This window comes from Haliaeetus albicilla, chromosome 11 (genome assembly GCF_947461875.1).
Source record: "Haliaeetus albicilla chromosome 11, bHalAlb1.1, whole genome shotgun sequence".
Taxonomy (NCBI): domain Eukaryota; kingdom Metazoa; phylum Chordata; class Aves; order Accipitriformes; family Accipitridae; genus Haliaeetus; species Haliaeetus albicilla.
In genome coordinates, this window is record NC_091493.1 from 25557752 (window position 1) to 25570118 (window position 12367).

The following is a 12367-nucleotide window of genomic DNA, read 5'->3' on the forward strand; positions in this document are numbered from 1 at the left end:
TGGGCTCCAGCTCTGGCTGTGCCCCGGGCACTGGCAGAGCCTGGGTGCAAGCCCTTTGCTGGGAGGTGTAACCCCAGCTATGCCTGTGCCCAGCAGACCACGGGCTGCCCGAGGTGCATGCTGGCAGGGCCATCCGTGAGGAATAAGGACCCCATGCCCATGGCATCTCCTTGGCATTGATGCCACACATGGCACCTGGCACGTGGGTACCCCAGCTGCCCCCAGTGCTGCAGCATGAAGCCTCTGGGGTGTCACGCTCCTCCATCCCCTGCACCCCAAGCATCCCCAAACCCATACCCCACGGGGCACAGGAGACCGTGGGGGGGCACAGGGTAGGAACCAGGGTCCCCCCGCCCCGTGCCAGGACGTGCTTCCGGGGTGCCAGGCAGGACAGGGGCAGAGGGGCTGGTGGACGACGGGGCGCACCTCACGCCCACAGCACATCCCCGTGGGGCAGGCGAGCCAGCCCTTCCAGAGGGCGTCGCCCCAGGGGCACACGGAGCCGGGGTGGGTGGAGGGGGCTGCGTGCGGGGGGGTCCCTGGGCGGGCGAGGGGCACGCAGCGCCGTGTCCCCCCCGGCTGCCCCGGGAGGGAGGGCCGGGACAGCGGGGCGGGAGGGCAAGTGGCAGCGGGGTGGCCGGCAGGGCAGGCTGGCGTGGGGCCGGAGGGGGGCCAGCCCCGGGGGGGGGCCGGCAGCCGGAGCAGATTGGCTGCCGGTGAGGCCTCCCCGGGCTCCTTAGAAAGGGCGGCGAGCGTGGGAGGCGCCGAGGGAGCGGGCAGCCCGCCGAGCCGCGCTCCCGTCCCGCTCGGCAGGCACGGCCGGCGGCCGCAGGCGGGCGGCGGCGATGCCGCGGGCAGGCGGCCCCCCGGGGGGCCCGGGCACGGCCCTGCTGGCCCTGGCGCTGGCGCTGGCGGGGTCCCCGGGCGGCGGGCAGCACTACGACTACTACGGCTGGCAGCCCGAGAGCCTGCCCCGCGGGCGCTTCTACGGGCGGGAGCCGCAGTGCCTCGACATCCCGCCCGACATGCAGCTCTGTCGCGACGTGGGCTACAAGCGCATGCGGCTGCCCAACCTGCTGGAGCACGAGACCGTGGCCGAGGCCAAGCAGCAGGCCGGCAGCTGGGTGCCCCTGCTCGCCAAGCAGTGCCACACCGACACCCAGCTCTTCCTCTGCTCCCTCTTCGCCCCCGTCTGCCTCGACCGGCCCGTCTACCCCTGCCGCTCCCTCTGCGAGGTGGTGCGTGACTCCTGTGCCCCCGTCATGGAGTCCTACGGCTTCCCCTGGCCCGAGATGCTGCACTGCGGCAAGTTCCCCTCTGACCACGAGCTCTGCATCGCCGTCCAGTTCGGGAACAGCAAGGCCACCCCGCCGCCAGGTAAGCGGGCCATGACGGGATGACACCGTGATGGGAAGGGCACCGTGATGGGGTGGGGTCACACGCAGGGCACCTGCCATCAGCGCGTCCCCAGGGACAGCCGGGGACCTGCACGCAGGGTCCCCCTGCGGACCCCCCGCGCCTCCATCCCCGCACCCCTTGAAGCAGAGCCTGGGGCAGTGGAGCTGCCCAAGGACCCTCTGTCTGCAGCAGGGCACAAGTGGGCACAGTACCAGCAGCATCAGCTGCTTTGGCTGGGCACTGCTAGCTGCCTAGGGGAGCCAGGCACCCAGCTGCCTGCACAGAGCTGCCCCAGGGCACGGGAGAGCAGGGCGGCCATGGGAGCAGTGCTGGGAGTGAACATGGGATGAGGGTGGAGCCATTGGGGGACCTGCCACAGAGCTCTGTCCCTCTCCTCCCGCTGGGTCCCATCCCAGCAGCAAAGAGCATCCTGCTCCTGCAAGGTCTCAGCCCCATGCTGCTGTTGCAGGGTGGCTGTTCCCTCAGGCAGAGGAGGGGACATCACCCAAAGGCAGCCCAGGGTCAGGATCAGGGCTGTGACACCCTTCAGGCTGGGGCCACCCTTGCTGCTGTGGCTGCTGTGCCCCAAAGTGTCGGCATCTGGATGGAGCATGTTCCCATACCTCGTCCCCTGCTGGGGGGATGCTGGAACACTGGCCATCAAGGTGTTCTGTGCCCCCCGCATCACCCCGTCACAGCTGCCCAGGGAGCAGAAGAGCTGCCAGGGCTCTCCCAGCATGTTCCCGCAGAGCTGGCCCGGGTGGCAAGCATCAGCAGCAGGAAGCTGTGACAGTGGCTGGTCTCTCACCACAGTGTCCAAGATCTGCACCCAGTGCGAGATGGAGCACAAAGCGGATGGCATGATGGAGCAGATGTGCTCCAGTGACTTTGGTGAGTGGTGGGGCCCGCTTCCCAGCCCCCCCTGCATGAGGGGCTGCCTCCTCCACCTCTGACAGCCCAGGCGGGGGTTGGCTGGAGGGCACGGTTGTACAGGGACAGCCCCATGGGAGACCCCCCCAAGCCATTCCCTTGGACCCTGCGTGCATGAGATGGGTGCACCACAGGAGAAGACATCGGTGGGGGATAGGCAGAATGGGACATTTGGGAGGGTCACTGGGGGCCTCTGCTGAACCGCCCCCCAACAGCCCCTTCCCCTCCCCACACAGTAACTTCCCCAGAGACCCTTCTTCTGGGTCCCACCCCAGGGACGGGCTGCACCCTGTCCTGCACAGGTGCCTGGCCCAAACCCCCCCAGCAGCACCCCAGCACTGCCCCATGGCTCTCCCGGCCCCCTGCAACTGTGCCCCACGGCTGCCCCACACAGTGGTGAAGATGCGCATCAAGGAGATGACGGAGGAGAACGGGGAGCGGCGGCTAGTGGCTGCCCAGAAGAAGAAGGTGCTGAAGCTGGGCCCACTTAAGCGCAAGGACACCAAGAAGATGGTGCTGCACATGAGGAACGCAGGTGCCTGCCCCTGCCCCCAGCTTGACAGCCTCAGCGGCAGCTTCCTAGTGATGGGCCGCAAGGTAGGCGGTCGCCTGCTCCTCCTCGCCATCTACCCCTGGCAGAAGCACAACAAGGAGATGAAGTTCGCCGTCAAGTTCATGTTCTCCTACCCCTGCCCCCTCTACCACCCCCTGCTCTACGGAGCCGGGCAGCACTAGGGCGCTGCCCACCCTGCCCTGTCACAGGACTCCTGCACTGGCCTGACGCTGCACCCCTGGCATCCCCGGTTGCACCCCAGGACCCTGGCTCTGCTCCCCTCAGCCCCTTGGCTGTGCCCCAGGACCCTGCTCTGCACCCCCAGGATTCCCAGCTGCATTTGTGGGAACCTTGATCCACAGCCAGGACCCCTGGCTCTGCTCCCCTCAGCCCCTTGGCTGTGCCCCAGGACCCTGCTCTGCACCCCCAGGATTCCCAGCTGCATTTGTGGGAACCTTGATCCACAGCCAGGACCCCTGCCCCCTGCTGAGAGCCCTGCTCTGCACCCCTGGGGCCCCTGTTCTGCTCCCAGGACCCCTGCCCACACCCAGGAGCTTAGGCTGAACCCAGGACCCTTGCTCTGCATGCTCGTGAGCCCTGGTCTGCACCAGCGATCCTTGGCTACTCCCAAGCCCGCTGCCTGGCACTCCAGGGACCCTTGCCTGCACTTAGGATCCCTGCTTGGCCCTCTTAGGACCCCTTGGCTGCACACGAGACCCCTACCCTGCACCCCTGTGTCCCCTGCCCAGCTCCCTGGTGACATGCCCCAGACCCTCAGCCCCGCCAAATCCCTACTCCACCCCATCAAAGCATCCCATGCCCTCACCTTGAGCTCACACCTCAGCCCTAGATTATCCCACCTTTGCAGGGACCCACGCTAGCTGAGGCAGGGCCCTCCTGTCCTGCTGTCCCCGCAGACTGGCCCCCTCAAGACCAAGTGCCCAGAGCTGCACGGCCCCTGCCTGGGCTGCCCCACTCTTCCCATCCCACATGGCTCAGTGAGGAGGGAGGTCCACCTCTAAGCCCCCCAGAGGAGCTCTGCTGCATCCCTCACGCACACCCCTGCCAAGACCGAGCCCAGGCACCCCTTGTCCATCCACACCATGGTAAATTATTCTGCCTCAGAGAAGCCTGTGTCCAGCTCCCTGTGGTTCATGGGCAACTGCCCTTTTGGGCTCCCTCAGGGACCCCAGGAAGGATGGGAGGGGGCTCCTGGTCCTGCCCACTGAGTGGGAGAGCCTGGGGGAGCAAGCTCACCCTGGGCTCTGGCTCTAGCCCTGCTCTAGGTGCCGTGCCCAGTCTCCGAGGCTGGGCAGCCCAGCCAAGCTGAGGGATGAGGTTCCCAGTGATCACAGGCATCACTGGAGACTTGGGCATCCCTATCACTTCAGGGAGCCTGGGAGGGTGGTGAGATGAGGAGGATGGGGGAGGACAGGGGCATCACTGCTGCTGGAGCCCCACAGCTGGGCCTCAGGGTGTTTGCCAGAGAGCGTTCTCCCTCCATCATCCCTGGGGGACAGATCCACAGGCTGGGAGTTGGAGGCACATGTGAGGAGCCTGCCACCCAGCATAGTAGGAGGCAGATCCTGGACCAGGCAGCCTCTGTCCCTGGGCATCCCACCTCTGCACCAACCTGAAAGCCCTGTCTGCAGCTCCCAGCCAGCCCTGCTCGGCTGCCAGACCTCCCACCCCACAACCTCCACCCTCCTCCCAAAAGGTTCCCCGGGATGCACCCCAGCAGCCCCAGGACCAGGGCAGCCCTCAGCCTGGCCCCTCTGACGGCAGCAGGGTGCTGCCCCTCGGCTCAGCTTCCCCAGCCCCAGACCAGCGGCTGCCTCTGCCCCAGCAGCCCCCCAGTCCCAGCAGGTGAGGGGGGCAGCCTGCCCACCCCAGGCCTGTTTACTCAGCACATTCTTGCATCCATCTGTCCCGCCGGGTGAGGGAGGCACGAAGGTGGCCGCCAGGATATTTACCCAACGCCTGGCTGCCTGACCCTGCGGCTTCTCACCGGAGCTGGCCCTGCCGCAGGGGAGCCTCCTGGGACAAGAGGGCAAGTGAGGCTGCGGAATGCCTGCGCCCACCCTCTTCCCGGCTGACAAGGCCACCAGGCACCTGCCCCACACTGGGGTGATCCCCGCTCCCTCTGCCCCCCTTGGGCATGGCCTCAGCCCCACTGCCCAACCCCGAGAGCCCCAAAGGGCACTCGCATCCAGCTGGGGGCACGTGCCTTTGCCCCACAGCCAGCCAGGGACATGGGGCAGCCAGCTCCTGCCACAGCCTCACACCAGGGGCAGGCGGTTACCACCCCCCCCCTCCACCCTGGCCAACGTGGAAAAAAACTGGGGGAAAAAAATCAAATATTGTTCAAAGGTATGTTCAGAGCGAAGCTGCTGAGCATGCTGCCATAGGAATAAATATCGTCAATTATGTCATTTTACTGCAAAACTTAAAAGTGCACAAATAAAACCCCATCTCCCACAGCCCAAGTTTTTCTGTAGCCCTCTGTATTTTGCATCATTAGCATCTTTCCAGGGAGCATTTAGACATACATGGCCATCCCATCTCACTCCTCACTCCAAGTGTCTTCTCTAGAAAGACAAGTAACTTCTCTCTACCTCCCACCATCAGCCATCTGAACTCTACCGCTCAACCCCCTCAACCCGTCGCAGACCAGTACTCGCCCCATTGCAGATACACCCCCACCTACAAATACGACCACACAGCTCTTAGGGTGCTACACAGCTCCTTCCCCAATGTTACAGCTGCTCCACTGCCCCCAGTAACTGCTGAGCCCTCTGCATGCCAGCCCCCCCTGCACACCCTGGCCTTGGAGCACACCCAGCACAACTCAGACACTCTCATCATCACTGCCAAGTCCAGCTTTTCCCCAAATTTCCATACGGCACAGCTTGAGGAAGGGGTTTATGAGCCCATGACTGAGAGGAGGGCTCAGGTTGCCCCATGTGAGCTCCCACACTGGTGGAGTGTACAATCAGCAAGATCTGGGTCGCCCAGCACCTTCTCAGGCTGGTGGGTGTCACAGTCTGATGTGCACTGGGCAATGCCAGCCCAAGAGCACTGGCCCCCCCCAGATCCTCCAACTGGGGGGGGTGGGGAAGAGCTGCAGCTGGCTGGCAGGGACCCAGGCCACAGCCGTTCCCAGCTGCATGGCAGCCAGGGTCACATTCCTGGGATAGCTGGGAGCTTTGCTGTTCATACAGGGAAAGGTCACCCTTGTGCACACAGGCAGCTGCCGGGACCACCGCCTGGGCAGGGCAGAGGAAGGAGCAGTCCCGGGAGGCAGAGAGGAAGCCCAGCAGCTCCTGCCAGAGCTGAGCTTCTCTCTGGCTCCATCCCAGCAGGATCCAGCCCTGGCACAGCCAAGGAGGTGCAGCTGCACGCAGACCCAAACAGGGGGCAAACAAGGCCACAGCATGACCAAAGATGGAAACCCCAGTAAGCAAGGAGAACTGGTGGCAGAAACACACCATTTCTCCGTGACCACCTGCAGGACAGCGGGGCCAAGGCCACAGAAGTGCCAGGGTGAACTGGGACTGGGACAGCTTTCACTGGGGCAAGACAAGAGTCAGCTGACAGCAAGAGATTTATTGGTCATTCTCTATATACACTTATATATTAATCTGTAGTAGAAAGCAGCAGTCACTAAGTGCACAGAGCAGCACCAACTCCTGCCTCTTCTCACACTGCAGCTGGAGACCCAGCCACAAAGCCCAGTCCAAACTTACCCTCTTGCCTCCTCTGCACTACAGCCAAGTATTGGAGTGGGGGGAGACTAAACCTGCAGGTGGTGAGGCCAAGGAGCACAGGAGTGACTAGCAGGGTCTCAGCTGAGCCAGGACCAAAGACCACATCTCCTGGTGATGCAGGCAGAGCTCTGACTTGATCCCAAAAATACACTCATCTAGCACAGTGCTGGGAAAGGTAGGGACAGAGCCCTGAGGTTGTTCTGCCTCACCCAAGAAGTGGAGGTAGGACCACAAGTGGGAAGGATGGCTCCTCCATCACTAAGCCAGGCCACAGGGCCTAGGCAAGTACGTGGCAGGGCACAGTGAGTGCCAGGGAACATCCAGGGCTTGGAGCAGCTGCCAGAGGGCAGCTGCAGGGATGGGGGTACAGCTGTGGGCAATGCTCCACCACAGAGACCCAGCTGGTGCAGCAGATGCTGCATGGCAAGGAGGGCTGGTCTGCCCCCAGCCTGGCACTGGCAGGAGGAGCAGCAAGCACAAGCATCCTCTGTCAGGGTGACACCATGCTGGGAACCAAGCAGCCCAGGCTCCTGGCTGCAAGGGTGCCCACTGTCCTGGGTGTCAGGCAGTACAGGACTCAGGAGCTGGCTGGGCCTGCTTCAGTCACTTGATGAGCACCTGGTTGCACAGAGCACACACGAACACCGTCTCCCTCTGAGCCTCTGGGGCTGGAAAGGAAAGCAAGTATCAGAGATGCTCCCCTTCCCCACCGCAGGCTAGGGACCCCAGACACACTGCTCCAAGAGCTGCAAACCCATTGCCACTCTGTCCTGAGCCAGGCTGCACTGGGTGGGTCACATCTACCCTCCCCACCAGGGCTGGGGCAAATCCCTGAAGCAGACAGGACAGGTGGGAGCAGGAGCTCTGCCCTCCACCACCCTTCCACTCACCCGTGGCTCCCATCACAGCCTTGGGGACTTTGAAGGAACAACACCTGGAGCAGAAGCTGTTCCCACAGTTACTGCAGCTCCGCTGTGGAGAGAGATAAGAGGTGACACTACTCTGGGCCCACTCCCAGCCCTCCCTGGCAAACTCCAGTGCCAGAGCACTGCTAACAGCATTCCCTGCTGAAGGGAAGTAGGTGCAAGGCCTGAGGCCTGACAGCAACAGCAGAGGGGTCATCTACCAACAACACCTGGACAGACCACCCAGGCCTAACACTAGATCTGCATTCAAGTGTGCTCCAACATTGCAGGCAGCCTGCACCCAGCTTGAGAAAGCACTGGGAGCACAGGCTCCAGGAGGTTTAAGGACACTATATCACTCTTCTGCTGTAACTCTGGAGGGATGCAAACTCCAGAGTTAGTCTGATGTACATCTGGGACTCTCAGGAGTACAGAGAAGGGGCCACGAGTCTGGAGAATGGGAGGCAGCAGGAAGACAGCTATGTGAGTCTGGAGGGGACAAGAAACACATCCTTCCCATAACTGCCCAGGGGACCGTGCACCAAGCATCATGTGCAGGGGCTCAGATAAGACAACAGGGGTGGCCTTTGCTCCTCTAGTTCCTACAAGCAGACCCATGCTCTGCTTCACCAGAAAGCTCTCAGGCCACAGGAAATGGGCTAAACCAGGGCACAGAGCAGGTGCCTTCAACAACACACACACATTTGGCCTGAGGTAGCTTCCAAAGGAGCAAACAGACAAAGGCTCAACAGCACAAGGGATCCGTGGCACCATTAGGCACATACCACCACCCAGCACTTAGTTGAGGTCACCTGCTGCCACGCTGTGACTGACGCCAGCCACCCGAGCTGCCAGAGAAAACCAGGGCAAGCCAGACAATTGCAACACCTCTGCCCCAGGTGCAGACAGCAAGCTGGGGTAGAAGCTGAAGACTCACCCTCTTCTTGAGCACAGAGAAGGTGGCTGCACAGCCCGTGCAGCTCCCTGGAAGAAAGAGAGCAGAGGTCAGGCAGGGGTCTGCTGCCTGGGACTGCGAGAGATACAAGAACACCTACAGGTGTTGTAAAGGCTCAGCTTGAAGGCAACGTTGCTGCACCTTCCCATCCTTGCCCTTCCTCAGAGGGCTGGGAACATCATCCCCATGGAGGGGGAGGTCATCGGAGGTGTCCTAGCAGGTACAACACCACTTTGTCCATCCCCAGTTCAGTGGTGACCACTGGGAGCAGCACAGACCCCACTCTGCTGAGCTCCCCCAACCAGCACCTGCTCCCAGCCTTACCAAAGTTGTTGCTGGGGTAGCGCTTGCGCAGACGCTCGGTCAAGCGTGACACCTTGCTGCGGATCACCTCGTTTTTGCTCATAAAACCGTTGTCCGGGAGGCTGAGGTCAAAATCTGCTGAGCACTGAGAGCTCTCGTCATCCTCCTGCAAAGAGCAGAGCCAGCTGAGCACACAAGGGTGGCTGGGGGTACACCCAGGGGATGCAGGGCAGCCCACCCCAGAGATGAGCACCCAGCAAGCAGAATGCTCCACCTGGCATCACCACAAGCCACTGGCAAATGATGCAAAGGCTACCAGCTCCAGCTGGGAGGAGGTGCTCCTCTTGCACACCTTGGCATGGCAGTACTCACCATGACCAGCAGCTGGTTCTCCTTCTCCCGCAGCATGGGACAGAGAGTAGAGGCAATACAGATGGAGTCAGAGAAGCCCAGCCCCACAGCCACCCTCCCTGAGCACCCAGCTTGCCCATCAAGGCCCTCAGCCCTTCCCACCTCTGCTGCCCTGCAGGCACAGCCCACCCCCCACCAGCCTCAAACCTCAATAGCATCTTTGAACTCTTCATCAGGCTCTGCCTCCTCCGCCTCCTCCACGCTGCCAGGGGTAAGGTCCTGCAGGAGATTCACGGAGCTAGTCTTGCTGTACCCCCACCCTGCCCAAAGGTGGGCCCACGCTTCTGCAGCAGGTTCCGGGACAAAGGACCAGGCCACTGGCAGCCCCATGAGAAGACATGAGTCCCAGAATGTGAAGCGAGTCCCTGCCTCCCCAGACCACATTCTTACATGCAGCAAAAGGACTAAGCCAAGCCCCCAGCACAGCAGGGCAGCCCCCCAGTAACTCGGGGGGGGTCCCAGCCTTCCAGCAAAGCTGGCAGCTGGAACGAGATTGTGGGTAGAGGGACACAGGCACAGTCAAACCAAAGGGCTGACCTCGCAGCTCCCACCCCACAACTGCCAGCCCTGCCTATATCTCACCTCTGTGCTGGTGGGTGTGGGGGTCCGATCTGGGGGGGCAGCAGCTGGCAGGGGTTCGGCAGGCTCTGGAGTGCTCTCGAGGGGTTTGGTGCCCACACACTGCTCAATCGAGGCCTTGAGCTCCATTACCACTGGCAAGAGGGGAACGTGGCTGGGGCGGGGTGACACTTTCCTTCTCCCAGCCCCACCACACAAAAGCCAGCTGCAGAAGCCAATCTCCAGGGTTCAAGGTGGGCCATTGGCACATACAACCTTCACCTGTCAGGTACCCCGAGCCCTCCTCTGCTCACACACCAAAGTTAGGGCAGCAAGGAACTCCCCACACTCCCAGCTCAGGATAGGGAACAGCAGGAGCCTAGTCACAGCTCAGCCACACAGATCTCATCCAACTCTCCTCCAGTACGTGCCGCAGAACAGAGAGCGCCTCCGGCTCTTCTCCTTCCCTCTGACAGCACATTTTCAAGCCTGCGTCATACATTGCCACAGGCACCAAGAGTATTTCAAGTCCTGCAGAGCAGGGTCAGGGACTGAGAGGAGTAGCAATGGTCATGCACAGGCTGTGGTGGCAGGCCCTGGTTTGCCACAGAGCATAGGAGAGCAGGAAACAGCATCCAGGCCAGGGCACGCATCAGGAGAGACTCACCTCTCACAGCAGAGCCCCAGGACCCCATCACTGAACCTGGGCTGCTGAGCACCATCCCTAGGACATAGTTGCCCTCAGCGGGGTTCAGGTCCCATGGCAGAGCCTGACACAGGATACTGGGCTCACATGAGGGTGCTGGGAGAGGTCCAGGGCAGGATCCCTGACTTCAGAGGGCCTTTCCCCAACCCATCCCACACAGGCCACTTCCAGGGAGGTCTCTTACCTTGGTAAAACTGGGTGTTGCCCAGGAAGAGGGTGCTGTTGAGGATGGCCAGGACCCAACAGAGGGGCAGCAGGTAAAGGACACAGACAGATCCTAGCAGCGCCCCATAAAACCTGGGAAGCAGCAGCAGGACACTTCAGTCAAGGTAGAGCAACACACACCACAGCACAAGCCCCCTTCCTTCATCTGGTCCTCCACCTGCTTTCTCCAAGTACCAAACACATCAAACACAGCTCCAAAGGCCTGGCCGGGCCCCTCTCACTACCAAGCCCGCCACAGGATGCCTGACCCAGTACTACTCACTGGGAGGAGACAGTGGGGTTTTCCCAGTACAGCACACGGTACACTGCCTCGCAGCTGCAGCACATCCCGCTCAGCAATCCCTCCAGCTGGATCAGGCTGTGAACGAGACCTCACAGTCAGGAAAAGGCCCCACAAACACACAGCCTGGCTCCCCCACACTCAGACACTTCACGGCAGTCAGGCTGGCACGAACCCAGGCCCTCCACAGCCACAGAGAAGCCTTCCCGGCTGCAGAGGCCCCAGAAGCCCCACAGCCAGGCGGGTTCCAGAGACTCACAAGCTCTTGACCTGGATGATGGCCTCCTGCCGCGAGAGCTGCACCCTGCGCAGGTCCTCCCGGCGCACGCTGTGGTACCTTCTGCGCACCAGCTCTGGCTCCGAGGGCCGGGCCCGGCACGTCTCCTGCAGGTAGCCCAGCAGGGCCGGCACCAGGACCAACAGGGCGAGCACCGAGTACCAGGCGGCTGGAAGAGGCGGGACAGCGTCAGCCCCGGGGGTCCGGGGAGGGGACCGGCCCTGTCCCGGCCACACGCACCTTGGCCGAGGGTGAGCAGGAGGAAGTTGAGGCCGAGGCAGACGAGGAGGGAGCACACGGGCCGCTGCCACCTGCGGAGAGGAGGGAGGGTGAGGAACGCGAGGCCCCGGGGACGGTCTCGGTCTCGGTCCCGGCCCAGCCCGCACCTACCGGAGGAGGGAACGGACGCCCTCGGCGGCATCCCGCAGCGGCTCCAGGTAGAGCTCCAGCCGCCGGTAGCTCCGCACCAGCTCCAGCAAGTCGAAAGCAGCGGCGGCCTTGGGCGGCGACGGCTCCGGTACGGCCTCACCGCCCCCCGCCGCCCCTTCGGGGCCGCCTGCCGCCCCGTCCCGCTCCACCGCCTGCATGACGGGCCGGACCAGGGGAGCGGGACCGGAACAAGCCGGACCGGGCCCGCCGCCGCCGCCGCCGCCGAGCTCGGCCCTGCACTGCACACCACTTCCGCGAAGGGGCCAGGTGCGCCGTGACCTCACCCGCGGCGCTGGCACGCAGCCAATCAGAAGAGCCGCGCTAGAGAACGCGGGCCGAAGCCCCGCCCCTACGCGGGCGAAGGGGCGGAAGAGGCCTCGGCCCCGGAAGCGGCGGAGGTTCGGCCCGGCCCCGCCCCGCGCCGCCCCGCGCGGTCCGGTCCGGTCCGGTGCGGTGCGGTCCAGTCTGGTGCGGTCCGGTCCGCGGGGGCCCCTCGGCGGCGGGGCCGTGGGTGTGCTCTGGGTCCTGCGACCGGTCTGGGCGTGGGGCTCGGGACTGACCTGGGGCCGGGACTCGGGCCTGGTGGGTTCGGTCTACATGTGGGGCTCGGCCCTGACCTGGGGCTAATCTGGGTCCCGGCCCGGTCCCGATCTGGGTCGGTCCAGTCTAG

The 12367-nt window shown here is 63.4% G+C and overlaps 2 protein-coding genes across 3 annotated transcripts; one reads left to right on the forward strand and one right to left on the reverse strand.

Annotated features, from left to right (window-relative positions):
* The first annotated feature begins 736 nt into the window (after positions 1–736).
* SFRP5 (secreted frizzled related protein 5) lies at positions 737–5361 on the forward strand. Its single transcript, XM_069796772.1, has 3 exons — positions 737–1377; positions 2212–2289; positions 2723–5361. Exons 1-3 carry the CDS (start codon positions 846–848, stop codon positions 3061–3063), a joined length of 951 nt encoding a protein of 316 aa, XP_069652873.1. The 5' UTR covers positions 737–845; the 3' UTR covers positions 3064–5361.
* Positions 5362–6472: 1111 nt separating this feature from the next.
* On the reverse strand, positions 6473–12039 carry ZFYVE27 (zinc finger FYVE-type containing 27). 2 transcript variants are annotated; one of them, XM_069796767.1, is made up of 12 exons: positions 11659–12039; positions 11509–11579; positions 11251–11437; positions 10974–11069; positions 10671–10783; positions 9805–9935; positions 9370–9441; positions 9184–9204; positions 8833–8977; positions 8491–8537; positions 7539–7620; positions 6473–7316 (listed from the first exon to the last, which is right to left on the reverse strand). In XM_069796767.1, the coding sequence occupies exons 1-12, from the start codon at positions 11853–11855 to the stop codon at positions 7252–7254; spliced, it is 1227 nt and encodes a 408-aa protein (XP_069652868.1). In that variant the 5' UTR covers positions 11856–12039; the 3' UTR covers positions 6473–7251. The 2 variants fall into 2 exon arrangements, with proteins under 2 accessions (XP_069652868.1, XP_069652869.1); XM_069796768.1 differs by lacking the exon at positions 9184–9204 and having other exon boundaries at positions 11659–12037.
* Between the last annotated feature and the right edge of the window lie 328 nt (positions 12040–12367).